The sequence below is a fragment of the Notamacropus eugenii genome, chromosome 5, assembly GCF_028372415.1.
Source record: "Notamacropus eugenii isolate mMacEug1 chromosome 5, mMacEug1.pri_v2, whole genome shotgun sequence".
Taxonomy (NCBI): domain Eukaryota; kingdom Metazoa; phylum Chordata; class Mammalia; order Diprotodontia; family Macropodidae; genus Notamacropus; species Notamacropus eugenii.
The window spans coordinates 394,341,356-394,359,037 of NC_092876.1; the positions used below are offsets into that span (position 1 = coordinate 394,341,356).

The window sequence follows — 17,682 nt, forward strand, 5'->3', positions numbered from 1 at the left end:
AAGCAGAATTCTTATGATGAATCTCCAAAGAATTTTCATCTTTCAAATAATTTCTTTAAAGTACAAACTTCTTCTACATCTAGTTTATACCACCAAGAGAAATTGTTAAATTTTTAGTGTGAGCAGTCACACCTTAGAAATTAGCAAATGCTACAAATCAAGGTTTGAATTACTGTTTTGCTGAAAGTCTAGACTTTAAAAAGTGGTGGATAAAATATTATAATACATATTAAATTTAAATATGTGCCATACTTACATTTTCTCAGAGAACTGGTTGTTAAACATTTACTAGCACATCCTTGTTATGCCTATGTGATTACCTTTTTGTCATCTATTTATACATGTTGCATCTATCTTCCCCCTTCCTCAATCATATTATTTTGGCATGGATTGAATTAATAAGTTACAAGAGGGATTGTCAAATATACCTTTCAGGTTTTACCATATGGAAGATTGATAATATTTTTAAACTTACCACCATGTTCTTTTTCATTAGTTCAGATATGACCTTATCATTACTTACACTAGCCTATTTCTACTTAAGGTTCTTCATCTTCAGGATATATTGCTTGACACAATTCTAAGTTGTGCTATAGGAATGTTGAATTGCAGTGAAAATTTTCTTATGTTCATTTAAAACTGGCAACCCCAAACTGTACCTATCAATCCAGTCTTATAACCACGGTGCTGAAGCAGCTTGGCAAATGTGGTTTCATTTGTTGGAAGACCTCCAGAACCACCAAGCCAAAGGATGGCACGATTCATATTGAAGGGAGAACTCATACCTGAAATACATGGTAAGGGAAGGATATATCATATTGCATTTCTTGATTGGCCCAGATTTCCCCTGCAAATCAGAAAAGTTTAAGTTAAAACAGGTCTCTTACCATACCCCAAAGACCAACCACCAGACATTCACCCTAATTACTTTTGTTTTACCTTTCTTTTCACATATTTTGCCTTCTTTTAAAGTGAGGGATTTTTGTCATATACCTGTAACTAACTAACTGTATGGACAAAAATACTTGTAATTGATATGTTGTGAATATGAACATGAGAAGACCTGTCTCAGTGTGGGGAATTCTCCTTCACTAACAAAAATCTATATCTTGAGAACTAAGTTGCAGACAACTGCCTGAGGCACTTAGGGATTAAGTGAGTTGCTCAGGTTCACATGGTGGAAAAGTATCACAGCAAGATTGGCAAGTATATCTTCCTAACTCCAGAACTCTAGCCATTACACATATTGTCTTCACAATACCTTCCACAGTGTGGAAATAAGTCCTAAATGGTTGGATTTTACTTTTGTGAACTATATGCACAGCATCACTTTATTCCCATTATATGATGCAGAAGAAACTACATCTGTCACTATTGGATATTTATAGCTTGCACAAAGAATCTCTTGCTACTTTTCTGGTGTCAATAACACATATTAGACCATCAGAGAAGAGAAAAGGCTCAATCAACTCTCACTTCTATGCCTATTAAGGCTGACCATGTGCTATATTCCTATACCATCTCTATGAATCCAGATATTATCTTTTTTGTGACTTTGGGGAATAAATGGAACATGCTTCAGGAACCCAGCTATATAGTCATAAAAACCCTCTCATGACCACCATCATCATATTTGTAATATATGCAACAAGGTGGCTATATCTATGATTTCATTAGCATAAGAAACTCTGCCTACTAATGCAGATCAATACTCCTTCTGCAGCTTGAAGTCTTAAGTGATTTTGGTTCCTATAAGAGTTTTGGCCACAGTCAGCCCATGGTCAAATGGAACTTGAATCTGACTCTCAGACAAGCTCTCTTCCCACTATGTCCTGATGCCTCCTATGTCAAGCAACATACCTCCAAACAACAGTTGATAAGCAGATGAAATGCAAAAAACAAAAACCTATGTGATATGAAAATAAATTTCTCAAGGCATTAAAGAAAATACCATCATTTAACTCAATGATTCTGCCATTATGTGTTTTTCCAGTAACAAGTGGAAAAAATTTGAATATATCTATGTACTGGAAGGATAATATTATAGGATATAACCTAGAAGGAAATTTAAATATCATCTAGTCCCAACTTTTCATTTTCCAAATCAAAAACTTAAGACTCAAATTATAAGAGTTGTTCAAGGTCTTCTAAGCAGTGAATGTCAAATCTATATTTCAAATCCATACCTCTCTCCAAGTTCAGTGCTCTTTCCCTTATGTCCTACTGTGTTTTAATTAGATTCCCATGACAAGCAACATAGTAAGATAGCCTTCCACAAAACCAAATACCAGGAAATGTCATTTCTTCAGATTCTCACTAAACAATAAAAATCAATTATAAAATGCCTTGTCACAATAAGGGTTAACCCTTGAAACAGGGCAAGTCAATTAATCTATAAACATTTAAGGGTCTATTATATGCTAGTCATTGTGCTAAGTACTCAGGAATACAATTAAGGCAGGATATAGTTCCTGATAATGGGATTTCTTGCATCTCAAGTTAGAACCATATAGGCAATGCTATAAATGATGACTAGGATCTCTTTAGTACCATATGGTATAGCTACAATGTGAATTAAATAGACATTTTTCTGCTAGCCCAAGTGTAAATACCATTTATGTTCATTTCTGTGGGAAAATGTGTTCTATTTCGAACCACCAACTTGCAATTGTACTTTTGGAACACAATCCATTTATACACTGAGGACTGACTACCTTAGCACTTAATTATATAGAGGGTTGCTCCCTGTAGAGTATGTGTGGTGCTGTGTTTTATCTGTGTTAATTATGCATGTAAACATGGGCCTATCTAGATTTATCTCACAGAGAGTCATGAATGACATCTCTGAAGTCTTCTTCCTCCCCTTCTCTTAGGGAGCCTTTAATTTCTGTCAGAAGAGGAAATTAAGGTCAGAGACTGGCCACTCATCTCTCATCAGAGAGAGGAAGAATACTGAACTGAAACTATCCATCTTCCCCTAACACTATTGTTAATCTAGGGAAATTAATTTTTAGGCTTAAGCTAAGTATCTGATTGATATCACTTAAGAAGGAAATGGCAAAAGATATTAATGGGTCGAAGAATAATGACTTTTAAATATATTTGGTTGGAAGGGAGTCAAGCCTTCGGTATGTAGTTTAGGAGCCCAGGTATACAGGCAAAGATCTGACCCCCTTCTAACCTAATACAAGTTCTTTCACTGACTACACATAGAAAATAGCAAATAAATCCATTTATCCAAACCAGGAATAAACAGAAATTAGAGAAAGTATACACATGATAACAGGGAAAAGTCTCCAAAGTCAACAGTGTAGGAAGGCTAAGGATAGGTCCATGACCAAGGTCAGTTCCTTTACACGCTGTCTTCTCCCCAGAGTCTTTCATTTCGGGGCCATGAAGATAGTCTTCTCTTTCAAAGCTGAAAGCTAGAAGATCAAGATCTCTTTCCTCTCAAATTCTTAGCAGCTCTACCCCTCATACAGGGATGAGGCATTTCATAATCAGTCTCCTCTAAGAGAAGAATCATATGTAAAGAGACTTTGCTGTGCAGATTATATCTGTGAAACTTGAGAAAGCTCAAGCTCAAGCCTTTTATTATTGGGAGAGGAAGAGGTAAACCTGGGAGTGGCAGGAATTATAACATTGTACCAATCTCCTTTTCTAATTAAATCTATATTATTTATCATTACTTTTCATATACCTAAAACTAGAACCAAAAATAGTGGGGTGCCTGGAGCCCATATAGGGTAAAGGAGCATGAACTTCCTCCCTTTACAACTATCGAGATCAATTTCTCCAATTCTCAATGTCTTCTGTTGATTTATGCCTCCCTACAGGGCACTGAAAAGGAAGGAAGATGAGCCCTGATAAAGGATAAACAAAAGTCCAGGGTTTGCTTGACTGTAGATTGAGTCTTTCAAGGTCATGTTTTCAGAACGATCACTAAAAATGACATCGTTTCCTCTGGATCATCTCCATATTTGCCTAATGAAACTTTGGAGGAGAAATTCAGAGAGGTTTATATTTATGATACTCTCTTTGCAAAGAGTCAGAGGTCACATATCTGTCAATTTCAATAACGTAAAAAATTATTGAAATCCCTAAAATTAGTGGAGAGGGGGGAAAGTAAAAACAAGCCACAATTCATACACTTTGCTGAATCAGAGCTTATTACTCTCAGACACAATTTAGACAAGTTTGATTATGTGGATATCCAGCCCAGGACAGATGGAAAGATAGCAAGTTGATGCTACAAGTCAACGGACAGCTGTAGAAAGTGATTGCTGACAAGAAATGAGACAAAAAAATATCAAAAATTAGATACAAGAACTAAGAAAAACAACCAATAACAACAATCCTGGGGCAGCTAGGCAGCACAATGGGCCTGGAGTCAGAAAGACCAAAGTTGGAATCTGACCATAGTACTTAGTACCTGTGTGACCCTGGGCAAGTCATTTTAGCATACTTAAACCAGTGACAACAGTATAGAAGCAATCAGCCTTACATACCACAATAACCTCTGGGAAATGTGATCATCACTTAGTACAGTATAAAAGTGGTATTCAATATGATGATCCTAAGTCATCAAGAAAAAGTGAAATTTCTGTGGTATTCTCTGGCATAGTGGATAATAAGGTAGCCCTGAAGCTAAGAAGTCCTGGTTTCAAATTTTCTTTTTGACATACTAGCCATGTGATCTTAGACAAGTCACTTGATCTCTGAGTAACTCTCTAAGACTAGGTTTCAGTTGAAGGTGCCAGTTCAAAGAAGAATGTCTTCCTTTGGGAGCTCTCTATAACTCTGAAATATTAAGTCTAGTCCCTGTTTCTGATCTTTAAGAAAACAGATATGTATAATCCATTCTCAAGTTTTCTATTTAAGTGGCTAATTTTTTAAAAATATCAGCCCCTACAAGAAGTACTTCAATTATCCTCTTAAATGGAATGCCTACTTTCCTCACAATGTCAAATATTACAAGAAGTACTTCAATTATTCTCTTAATTGGAAGTGATGTTATATGCTTATATTAAACCTCATTTTACCTTCTAACAGGCCAGGACAACATATATTTAACTTTCTTTTAGTTGTGTTCATATCCTTTTTACAGACACTGGCATCTTCCAATCTCTTGAGTCTAGTTAAAACCACCTTCCCTAAAGTTCCAATGGGAAGATCCAATGATACCTCTAGGGGATGTGGAACCAACATGTGACAGGTGAACAGGGCTGCAATAGATCTTCCCACAGAGGTAATATACAATTGCTACCTAAGTCAGGAAGGCTCTAAAGAGTGAGTATACAAACTTATACTGTCTCTCACATCATCCTATCTTCAATGTTTATGTAGATTTGTACATAGCTGGTATTAACTAATTCTAGTTCTTTGGTACATATATTTCTCTGCTCCTTTGAACAAATTTGGTGTATCTTTATCATTAAAAAAAAAAAAAAACATTTTTATCTTCAGGATGTTCAACAGTGAATAGAGAGCCAATCTTGGAGTCTTGGAGTCAGGGCTTTAAGCCCTGCCTTTGACCCATTGACATATTTAGCAGTGCCACCCTAGAAGAATCACCCAAACTCTCAGTCCTCTAGGTAATTTTGTAAGACAATAAGTTTCAGAGAAGGTGCCAGCCTACATAAGGAGGACTTTTCTTACCTGAGAATTCACTCTACTGTGAAATTAAAGCCCTACTTCCCACCACTACTGAATCCTTTTGGAAGATGTGTGATATTTAGTATAAATAATTTATAAAGAAATGTATGTTTAGTGTCTTGAACAAACTTTTTCAGTTATTTTGTAGACTTGCAAAATCATTACACAGGAAGTGCTTTGTTATTAGAAAATATTGCCATATTGAAAAGTTTCCAAACCTGATCTGATGGGGTATCTGCCAGTCAGGAAGGCAGCTCTGCTTGGACTGCACATTGAAGCTGCTGCTAGATGCTGAGTGAGTTTTACACCTTCTCTAGCAAGGCGGTCAATATTAGGGGTGCTAAAATCCAAAGAAAGATTATATGACATTGAGATTTTAATTCCAATGAAATGGATCAGTATTAAATGATTAACAACTCAGAAGATGATCTTTTTGTCCAGTTCTGGTCATTCTTTTTAGTATGTTGTCATGTACTTAAAACAAGAATCATAGAACTATAGTAAGAGAAATAGAAGGAACTTTAAGTTCATCTAGTCTAATCCTTTCACTTTACAGATGGGGAAACTGAGAATGAGAAAGATTAGGTGACTTGACCAAGGACTACCACTGTTGTCAGTGGCAGAGAAAACATTTGAGCTCATGTCCTTCGATTTCAAATCCAGCAATTTTCCCACTGTACCTTGTTGTCTCTCTGATCCTGCTCTGGTAACCCAGTATGAAATGGAGGTGAGCCAATGCTCTTAAATATTTTGCTGATGAATTACAATCTCTTGAAATCTCTACAAAACTAAAAAGTCTCCAACTACGGATCAGATGATGTACTGTGTGTGTATTGTTCAAGGACTATTCTCATTGAGAGGAGGGAAGGCTGATGTCCAGGTTGGTTAGAAAGTGGTGAACTTGAAGACCGTTCACCAAGTTGTAACAGAGTGGGGCTGAGTGCTGAAAAATTTCAATATTCTCTACCAAATTTGAAGAAGTATTGAAAAATGTTTATTTGAATAATAACTCATCAAACAGTTTGACAAAATAGTACATTCTTTCCATAGTTAGAGGGAATGTATTTCTTTTGACAAAAAAGCAACAATTTTAATAGCAATAATGTGTACTATTTCAATAAAATAGAACTTAAAATAATGATATATAGACTATTTAGATTGAAATTTTAAATATCTTCTGTAGAACAAATTAGTCTTTTTTGTAACTAAATTGTGATACTTAAAGTAGGTAAAATACTGTGTTTATTTTAACATCATTGCTCATTTCTATTTCTAGTTCTTATGTTTATATTTTTTTCCAATTATAAGAATAAATTGTAGAATTATAGTATGTTATAGAAATTATAGAATTTATAGAATGTTATACATAAGAGCAAAGGAATACCTTAAGATATTTAGGTAACACACTCAGGTTCATTCAGTTTGTACATGATAATCATTTTCATGAACATGACTGGAAGAAGAAAGATAAGCAATTTTATCATCAGTGTGTAAAGTACTGGTCCTTCCTCGTGTATGCAGTTTAATTGTTGAAAGAGAAAGAAAAATGTACTTTGAGGGGAAAAAAGCTCCTGTAAAGAAAAATTAATTTGTCAAGTATGTATGTTACTGACTTCCATATGTAAAGAGCTTCCTTATAACAAGGGGCAAAGAATTTTTATGCATAAAAAGCTTTTGAAATTCAAGTATAAAGAAATAGTTTTCCCATTCAAATGTGAGTCATGAACTGGTAGAGGACCAAATAGAGACATGGGAGGAACTGTGTAGGGAAAAACAATTGATTGAGGTTGTAGGCCATTGTGTTCCTTAAGTGTTTTTGCACATAATTGTTTTTAGAGTTTGTTAGGATAAAACTCACATAATGATAAATTACTTTAAATAAGAAATAAGAACTATTCAAATAAGAACTATTCATTGCATAACTAACAATAGGTTTGATTTTGTCAGTTTTACTTCATAATGGAAAGGTGATTCACCAAGTACCAAGATGCTCTATTTTGAGCCATTGAGAGTGTTGAAGACCTAAAAGAAGCAAGAAAAAAACTTTTACAATGAAGGGGACGAAGGAAGAGGTGAGAGGGAACGAGTGGACCTTACTGTCGTTCGATTTGGCTTAAGGAGGGAATGACATACACACTCTATTGGGTATGGAAATCTCTCTTACCTTACAGGAAAGTGGAAGGGGGAAAAGGGATAAGGGGGAGGAATGATAGAAAAGAGGACAAATGGAAGGAGGGGTAATCAAAAGCAAAACACTTTTGAGGAGGGACAGGGACAAAGGAGAGAACAGAATAAATGGGGGATGGGATAGGATAAAGAGAAATATAGTCTTTCATAACATGACTGTTATGAAAGTGTTTTGCATGACTATACATGTATAACCTACATTGAATTGCTTGCCTTCTCAATGGGCATGGGTGGAAAAAGAGGGAGAGAATTTGGAACTCAAAGTTTAAAAATGAAAGTTAAATATTGTTTTTACATGCAACTGAGAAATAAGACATACAGGCAATGGGGTACAGAAATCTATCTTACCCTATAAGAAAATAGAGATGAAGGGAATAAGAGAAGGGGGGAGCACGATAGAAGGGGAAGATTGGGGGAAAGGGTAATTAAAATGCATGCCTCTTGTTGGAGGAAGGGAGAGATGGGGAGAAAATTCGGAAGTCAAAATCTTATGGAAGTGAATGTTGAAAATTAAAAATAAATTGATTATTTTTTTTTAAAAAGTGTTGAAGAACCCAGCAGGAGAAGGAACAGAGGCAGTCAAGAAGGCAGCAGGAAATGAGAGAGATAATGATAGCAGAATTATTCAGCTGGCAGAAAGGCTTCAGGAATAGTTCTAGGGATGCTGCTGACTGAAATTTAGCCATCATGTAAATTAGCTGGGAGAAAGGCCCATGGAGCCTTTTGACTCAAGGAGAGGTAAACTTTGCTATAGTTTCCACTACTGTCATTCAACACTATCTAAAGAATGAATTAAGGATAAAGAGACAAAACCAATTTCCCCTCAGTTATAGAAAGAAAAGTATGGTGGGGGTGGGGGAGTGTAATGGTAATTTAAGTGGGAAGATCTTTCCCATTCATCAATAGACCCACATAACCTGTCTGGATCACATGGAAGTCTCAGTCACATAGAGCCTGTGATGGGAGGAGTTTGCTGAAGGGGCAGAGCAGGGAGAGGCAGAGCTAGAGCAGAGCTGAGAGGAAATTGGTCAGAGTCTAGTCAGAGCTAGGAAGGATGCAGGCAAGCAGGCAACTGGCTAGCATGAAAGAGCTTGTTTGTGATTTTGTTTAATGGAGCTGGTTTGTGGGAAACCTAGCAGGAGGAAGGCATGGGAATGGTGTTGTTCTCTGCATTGTTATTGTGTATAGATTTTTGTTACTATGATGGATTTGGCTTTGTGATGTCTGAATAAATGTTTTGGTTCTGTCTTCCATGTGGAGAGTCTGTGGTATTTTGTGATTCAAAATTGCACCAGGATATACATGGCTGCCATAAGTATTGTGACTATCGCACTGGCACTACAGGGAGACAAGTGCATCTGCTTTATGTAGGTATAAGGTGAAATTGATTAGACGAGGCAGCATCCTGTTGAGTAAAGAGCTATTTCAGCTCATCTTCATTGCTTAGAGAATCAGACTAAGGAGCTTCACAATTGCTGGTTTAATTAAATTATTTATGAAACTGTTTCTCAGTAGTCTTTGAAAATGATTATGATTTAAAGGATCTCCTTATGCAGAACAGGAGCAGATTTGCTCAGCAGAAGGTTCATGAGGATCAGAAGGGAGATTATAGCAGAGAAATGACTTTGTGTGGTACAAGTTTTTCACCAAGGAACCAAGGACTTAAAAACCTGTACTTCACAATTATGAGTTGCCTAACTACATGGATCATCTTGACTAATGTGTCTCTCTGCTTGTTATTTTGTTTAGTTGTTCCTGGCTCTTCGCAATCATAATGTTTACAGGATTTTCTTCACAAAGATAATGGAACATTTTGCTATTTCCTTCACCAATGGATTAAGGTAAACAGGTTAAGTGATTTGCACATGGTCACACAGCAAGGACATGTTTGAGGTCAAATTTGAACTCAGGTCTTCCCGATGCCAGGCCCAGTGCTCTATTCACTGAGCAAACTAACTACCCCCTTCTCTCTGCTCCTGTCCTCCCCTACTGATACTGTATGCATTGGAGGGAAGGTATAGCTCACATTTTTGTGTGGCAAATGAAGCATTAATTATTCATGCATTTGTCTTATATTGGGTGATTTTGATTTTTGGATTATTATTGTTGTTTGTAGGTAAATGTTTTATGTTTAGGAGTTAACAGTGTGATCATTATGATTGTTTGATTTTGAGGAAATAGAAAGCAACAATGAGGGTTCCTGACCATCAGTGGCAAATTGGGAGAATAGAGCTCTCTACACTCCTGTCATACCTTGAGTTGTAGTTGTGTGATAATGGTCCTTCTCTAGGAATTGAGACTTTCTTATATGAAGACAAATTGAGGCAAGTTAGCAAGCCCATAAAGAGTGAGTGGTAACTAACACATGCAAGAGTTTCAAAAGAATACTACAATATACATTTGGATGGAAAAAGAAACTAAATAAGTTCAAGAATGAGATCATAATCTGATATAGCCATGCTAAGGAAATTTAAATTATACAAGTATCTTTCTGGAGTTTTCTTCCTGAAAAAAGAAAAGCAACTAATAACTTGTTTACTTGAATTAATCATAACTTCATTCTTTAAAAACTGGAGGAAACAAAAAGGGGAAATTCCCTTCTGGATCTAATCTTCAATAATAGGGAAGAATTAGCTGTTGTGGTGGAAATGATGGAAATTTTGTTGGGAGGATAAGGTATAGGTTAGTGATAAATCCCCCCTCCAGAGTATGGGATAGAAGAGGAAAGGAAAACCAGACATATATCATAGTATGGACTAAATAGATTTTAAAGGATTCAGAGGAAGGACATATAGGATGCCATGGACTAAAATTTTACAGAGGAAGCCAAAACAGGATGATGGGGAACTCTTGGATATGCTATTCTGAATACTCAAAAAGAAATATTGTAATTCCAATGAGGAGAGAAAACAGGAATTGTCTGAAGAGACAAATAATGGATATACAGAAAACATCCATCAACCTAGATTTTTTTAAAAAAAATATCAACCAACTTAGATATTTGTTAAAGACATATAAAGAGATAATATAAAGAATAAGTAACTGATAATTAATTCTGACAACAGATCAATCATAGCAGTTTCAGGAACACTCAGGTTCAGAACAAGATGAGTCTGATAAGAAAAGCTAAGGAAAAAATGTGTTTATTTTTTAAACTGTTCTGGGAGGGACCAAAGAAGATGTATTACCACTGCTCTGAGTAGATAAGACATTAATAACTTGCAATATAGGGAAGGTAGAGTTGTCCAATTCTTCAAATATTTTGATTTCATAAATTTTTTTAAGTTTTTACATAAACAAATTGAGTGCAGTGATGATTAGAAGAGATGCAATTAACCTGTTAAAACATTGCAACAAGTTTCTCTGATAGGGATCTCAATTTTATGATGTATAAACAGTTGGTTCAAATTTATTAAAATAAGAAACATTTCCTAAGTGTTAAATGGTCAAAGCATAAAAATACTCAGATCTTAAGACACATCTTAAGACATTAAGATCTCAGTGTCACTGGAGGGGCTTCAAGAAAAGAATCATATTAAGTTCTTGTTGATGGAGTTATCAATTAGTCTGGAAAGCAATTTGTCATTATGTCTTCATAGTTACTAAGCTGTATATTTTCTTTCACCATTGTCCAAAGAGATAAAAGAAAGATGAAAACATCCCATGTGTTAAAAAAATATTTATAGCAGTTCTTTTTGTAGTAGCAATTAGGGAATGACTGAAAATATTATGGCATATGAATAAAATGGAATACTATTGCACTGTAAAGAAATGACGAATGATAGTTTCAGAGAAATGTAAGAAGACATATGAATTGATGTGTGGTGAAATGAGCAAAATCAAAAGAACAATTATAATATAAATATTGCAAAAAGTAACAATTTTGACGGACATAAGAACTCTGATCAATGCAGTGATCAATCTTGATTGCAAAAAACTGATGATGACGACTAATCCATATTTCCTTACAGAGAAGTGAAGTAATAATATGCAAAATGAGACACAATTTTGGATATGATCAACATTAAAACTTGTTTTGTTTGATTATGCTTATATGTTACAATAGTTTTCTATTTTTCAATTAGGGAAGGGGAATGAAGGGGAAATGGAAGAAAAATATAAATACTTAATAATTAAAAAATCAAAGAAGTCCTGTTAAAAAGTTACAACCATAGCAACTAATAGGAGGTTGATACTCAAAATAAATGATAGGATAAGAGAGCATCAAGCTGCACCATGATAAATGCAAACCACATACTCCACATCAATTACACCCTTGAAGAATGATAGGATATGATTTTCGGATCCACTGTCAGCAATGTTTGAAAGACCATGGAAACTGAAGAGGTATCACAGCAGTGGAAAAATGCAAATGTTTTAGTATTCAAAACAGAAAAGAGAGGAGAAGGGAGGAGAGGAGAAGAGAAAAAAGAGGAGAAGAGAGGAAACAAGAAAAGGAATCTCTAAACTCTAGGTCAGTAAACTTTCATTCCTGGAAAAATTCTAGAATTATTAAAGAGATGGTTCTAAACATCTAGAAAAGACACCATGAACACAAAGAGACATCATGGTTTCATCAAGGAAAAGTCATTGCAGACTAACCTTATTTGTTCCTAAACTGATAGATCAGGAGAATGTTGCAGACCTAGTTTGTCTAGATTAAAAAAGAAAAAAGCTTGATAAGGTATCTTATGCTAATTGTATGTGGAAAGGAGGTGGATAAATATGAGTTAGGCAATACTTCTATTAGGTGCATTTTGAAATAGTTAAATTGTTATGGTTTAGTATTAATTTAGGAGGAAGTCTCCAGTGGAGTACCCCAGAAATCTATGTTTGGTCCTTTGCTAGCACCAAGAAAGCAGTTATGTGAAACCACTACTGTATGGAGCTCTAGACCTGTGGCTAAGAAGACCTGAGTTCAAATCCAACCTTGTACACTTACTAGCTATGCTACCCTAAGCAAGTCATTTAACCTCTTTCTGCCTCTGTTTCTTCAATTATAAAATGGAGATAATAATAGCCACCATCACTCCTCAGGGTTATTATAATTAAATGAGATAATATTTGTAAGGTTCTTAGCAGAGTACCTGACACATAGTAGAAGCTTAATAAATGTTTTTGTTTTCCCTTTACTCTTCAATTGTGCTGTTTAATCTTTTCATCAAAGACTTGGATAAAGGCATAAATGGTATGTTTATCAAAGCTGAGAAGGATTATAGATTCAGTATTAGAATAAATCAAAGAAAATGAATTTTAATAATAGAATTAAATGCAAAATCTTCCATGGCTGCAAAAAACTGAATTTGAAAGCACAGGATGAGCGGAATGGTGAGCTAGAAATGTGTTTTAAAAAGATCTAGGGGCCAAAATGTGATATGGGAGGCCAAAAAACTAATGGTGACTTTGTTCTACAAGTTTGAGGTAGAGAGTCTAAAAATTAGGATAGGAAAAGTCGCTGCCTTTTGTTCTTAGCATAATACAGTTGGAGTTTTTTGCTTGGTTCTCAGCACTGCATATTAGGGAGGTCATCAATATAAGATAAATATTCAGAGGAGAGCAACCAGGGTTTTGAAGGGCCTTGAATCCATGTTGCACAAGGATCAGTTGGAGATCTAGGGATGAGAAGACTCATAGGAGATATGATTGCAGTCTTCAAACTTTTGAAGGGTTTAGTGTGGAAAAGGGATTACACTTGTTCTGTTTGACCACAAAGGTTAGAACCAGGAGCAATGAGTGTAAGTTATGAGGATATAAGTTTGGATTTAATGTTGGGAAAAATGACTATATGTAAGGGCTTATGTTAGAAAGTAACAAGTTCTGTTTCTTTAGTGGTCTTCAAACAGAGGGTAGAATGGTCAAGATTTGTCAAATGAGGATTATTTGGGGGTATGGGTTTGAATAGATGGATGCTGAGGTTCCTTCTAATGCTAGGGGGTAGCTTGAATCTAAGTCTTCCTAATTTCATACCCAGCACTCTCTTCACTACAATATACTACCTTTATCTTTCCAACTAATTAACCCAATATTACAAGAAAAAATTACCTCCATTTTGCCAACCTTTCAGACAACTAGGAAATATTGAGGATGCAAAGTAGTGCCCAATGAATGTAATATCTCATGTGTTTCAGCTATATCACTACACAACTAGGTCCCAATTAATGTGAGTAATAAATCTTTTGAAGTGGTCACATGATTAGAGTTTGCACTGCATCTTTCGATTGGTGTGGGACAAATTCCCTTATTTTACATAATTTTAGCTATAAATAGTGTGACTTTTAATACATGCAACCACTTCATATGATTTGTTATCTGTACTAATCAGCAACTTACTCAACATAAAATGAAAGAACACAGATGTCCTTAATATTGGCTGTGATCTCTTCACCCACTCCCATTAGTCCCTGGTAACTGCATTATCAGGATTCTATATATTGCACAAAGGTGCTTAATGAGGGGCAAGTATGTGGCTGCTTATATGTTGCAATTCTAGGTGTAATGAGAAGCGTCTGGAAAAAAAATATATTTTCTCACCTATTCGAGTCTGCCTGACACTACATGAACACAGGGTAAAACTCTTCCACAATGAAAAATGTTCTAAAATTTACATATTCCTGATATTAATAACACTGAGTTAAATGCATGCCAGTGCAAATGTTAATAAACCCTATCCTGAGGGTGAGGGAACAGTAGAAGTATTCTGGAGAAAGTGTGGGAAGAAATTATGAGGGAAGAATGAGGGATGGTAAAAGAAGGGGACATAAGAGACACTTTCATTCATTCTTAAGATTGCCTAGGGCTAGCCTGACTGCCTCTCTGACTACTGAACTTTACTCATCTGTGTTGGTTTATAGGGATTATCAAAAAAATAAAAATAAAAAAAAGGAAAACCTTAATTAGAGACAAAGATACTCTGTGCTTGCATTATTTGTTGTGTTATAAAGGAATAGAAAACAATGCCTTGTGTTTACCTCATTGAGTTATTACCATAGCAACCTAAATCTCCAATGCCAAGGTCATCTGCCATGAGGAGCACAATATTGGGCCTAGAATTCATAGCTGGGTTTGATCCACTCACTCTCCAAAATAAGCAACAAAATGATATTAAAGTCCAACAGCTCCTGAAATAAACAAAAATGATTAGATTTTCAACTGAGTTTTTCATTGAAGGTTAGTTTCAGACAACTTTAAAAAAAAATTTTTAAGTCAATTACATTGTTCAAGCCATCACTTTGTTGTTTGCAGTAAAAAAAAAAAAAATGGAAGATTCAAATAAATCCAACTATTGGTAATGAGCAATGTTACCTAATATTAAAGTTTGTGATTTATTACATAAGAGCTTAATTTCTGGCTACTTCCAAGCTAGACAAACTTCAGGTCCTCACCCAGCAAAAAAAAAAAAAAAAAAAAAAGTTTGATTTCTGAGAATCAGACTAAATACAGATAAATTCGCCACTAGTAACTTGGCTACTTTAGGATGAATTACTTGCTTCTGGCAACTCATTTTTCAGTTTTATTTGTGACATGTTTCTAAAGTCTCCTGAATCAAGTAATAAATATAGAAGTGGAAGAGCTGCATGATGAATCTAAGAGAGTTGGCTATAAACAAGTAATCCTAGCATTTGGGACACAGTTCTCCTTTTTGTAAATAAGGAAAGATAAGACACAAAGAAATGTTTGTTGCCAAACAGTAGCTGAATAATGACTAGCCTATCTCTGTCTTTATCTCTGTCCAGCTCGATTTAGTTAAATACCTCTTGAAGTGTAGGTTCCTCAAAATTAGTTCATCATCAAGGAATTCTTCCTGCCTAGTCTGCTGAAATCTTGAACTACAACGGTAAAAGCAGACCTTCTTCATTTTGGTCAAATTGCCCCACCCCCTCCATTTTGTAATTCATTTGCAATTATCTTCTCCTGAGCCATCTGGATCCAGTGGCCTGATATTCATCAGGACTGTTGGAGATGGCCCAGGGTATGAAGTGAGACCCAGAGTAAACTACAAATTATGTCATCATCTTGATGTCTTGGTCCTCTTCAAGAACGAAGGGCAAACACAACCTGTGAGTGAGTATCAGCTTTCCTCCTCTTCCTCTTCCTCTTCCTCATGTTCCACCCCCAAAAACTGCATTTTTCTCTTTGGGTTAACTGGCTACATTTCTTGCTCAAAGATCAAGCCTCAAACCCAATTACTCTAGAGCTCATAGACTGGACAAGTCCCCACCCACCTAGCACAGAGTGGATTTAAATACTACATAGCAATTGCTTCTCTTTTACCCAGGAACCCTGAGGGTCTTCTTCCCAGATGGATTTTTTTTATTATTATTAAAGGAGCAGTCCCTTGAGCAACTACTTAAAGAAGCCTATTTGTTGAATGGGTGTATCTCACTCAAGGTGAGAATGCTATAGGATCTTAGCCTGAAAGGGCCAGGCTCTCACATTGTATCCTGGGCTATCTCCAGCCATCCTGATAAATATCAGGCCACTGGATCTAGATGGCTCAGGAGAAGAAAGTGAGGTTGTTGACCTTGCACAGCCATCCCTCACTCAAATCAAAGTCAACTGCAAGTCATGTCATCATCTTGATGTCATGGTCCTCTTCCAGAACGAAGGACAAACACATTTGCAATTACCATCATTGCAGATATAGCACTGGCCTTGGAGTTCAAATCCTACCTCAAGACATTTAATTAGCTGTGTGACCCTAGGCAGGTTAACCTTTCCCAGGCTGTTTTGTCATCTGTAAAATAGAGATAATAATATTCTTTACCTATCAAGTTCTAAGGATCAACTGAAATCAGATATGAAAAGCACTTAACAAACTTTAAAGTAATATTTACATTCTAGCTATAATTATTGTTATAATTATTATAATTATAATGGTCCCTCTTCTGTTCCCTTGTTATCAAGTGCCTGCCCTGGTATCTAGTCAGTCTTTCTTGAAACTGAAGCTCTGTCCCCAAACAGCAGCCCCTGGGTATGTATCTACTTGCTGCCAGACCTCCCAGGCTGACAGCAATGTTATTTGTCTACCATTTGATGCCTTTTTCTCCTTAAAAATGCAATGAAATGTTGAGGCTTTCTCTTTTCTCTCTGTAATGGGAGTTAAAAATCTTCCCTGCCCATTTTTGGGCTTCAAGTGGGGCTATTGAGAGAAGCTTGATTAGGGGAAGCTTGTTTTATATGAAGTCCCACACCTTTTGCTGATTGCTAATGAGGTACTAGGTCATGAGGGGTCTTGCCCTCCAGCTGTGAAAGGAATATATATGCTCTGAGGTGAGGTTTTGCTTTGGAGCTCAAATCCTTGGAAGAGTGTTTGTGTGGTTAGGCCAGAGGACACTGGGTAGTTGTTAAGACGCACCCCCGCCCCCAACTGCCCTCCCCCCAGTCCGCTTTGAAAGCCCAGATGTTGGTCCTTCTCTCTCTGGTAACAGTGTACGTATTGTCTGTGATCAGACAGTTAGAAGCCTGTCTGTTGGTCTTTCTGTTTGTAATTTCTGCTTGTCATTTCTGTGTTTTCTCTGAAGTACAGGGTGCTAACTTTTTCCCTGAACTAAGTGAGTGATATATGTTCTTGATTAGATTTACTGACCACTCAAAAATTGCTTTCCTTTTAGAAAAACAGATTTAAGAACCTGTACAGCAGTCCCTCCTGTGTATGCTGTTACACTCTCACAGTAGGTACTCTCCAAAATGGCCTTCTTCACTCTGCTGGTTCAGTCTAAGCTGAGGTCATCAATAGTCTTGCTTTTCACAGCACAGCAATATTGAATAATTGATTTTATTTTATTGAGGAGAGTTAATTACCCTATAAGGAAGTTAATTTTCATAGAATTTTTAAGGTGG

The 17,682-nt window shown here is 36.1% G+C and overlaps 1 protein-coding gene across 1 annotated transcript in view; it reads right to left on the reverse strand.

The window, feature by feature from the left end:
* ARSH (arylsulfatase family member H) overlaps positions 1-15,694 on the reverse strand; it is a 33,294-nt gene extending 17,600 nt beyond the window's left edge. The window contains exons 1-4 of the mRNA XM_072614472.1: positions 15,594-15,694; positions 14,811-14,960; positions 5,874-5,995; positions 660-785 (exon numbers count right to left, since the gene is read on the reverse strand). Of these exons, the coding sequence (XP_072470573.1) occupies positions 660-785; positions 5,874-5,995; positions 14,811-14,896 (334 nt within the window). The 5' untranslated portion in view covers positions 14,897-14,960; positions 15,594-15,694. The remainder of the gene's footprint in view (positions 1-659; positions 786-5,873; positions 5,996-14,810; positions 14,961-15,593) is intronic.
* Positions 15,695-17,682: the final 1,988 nt, after the last annotated feature.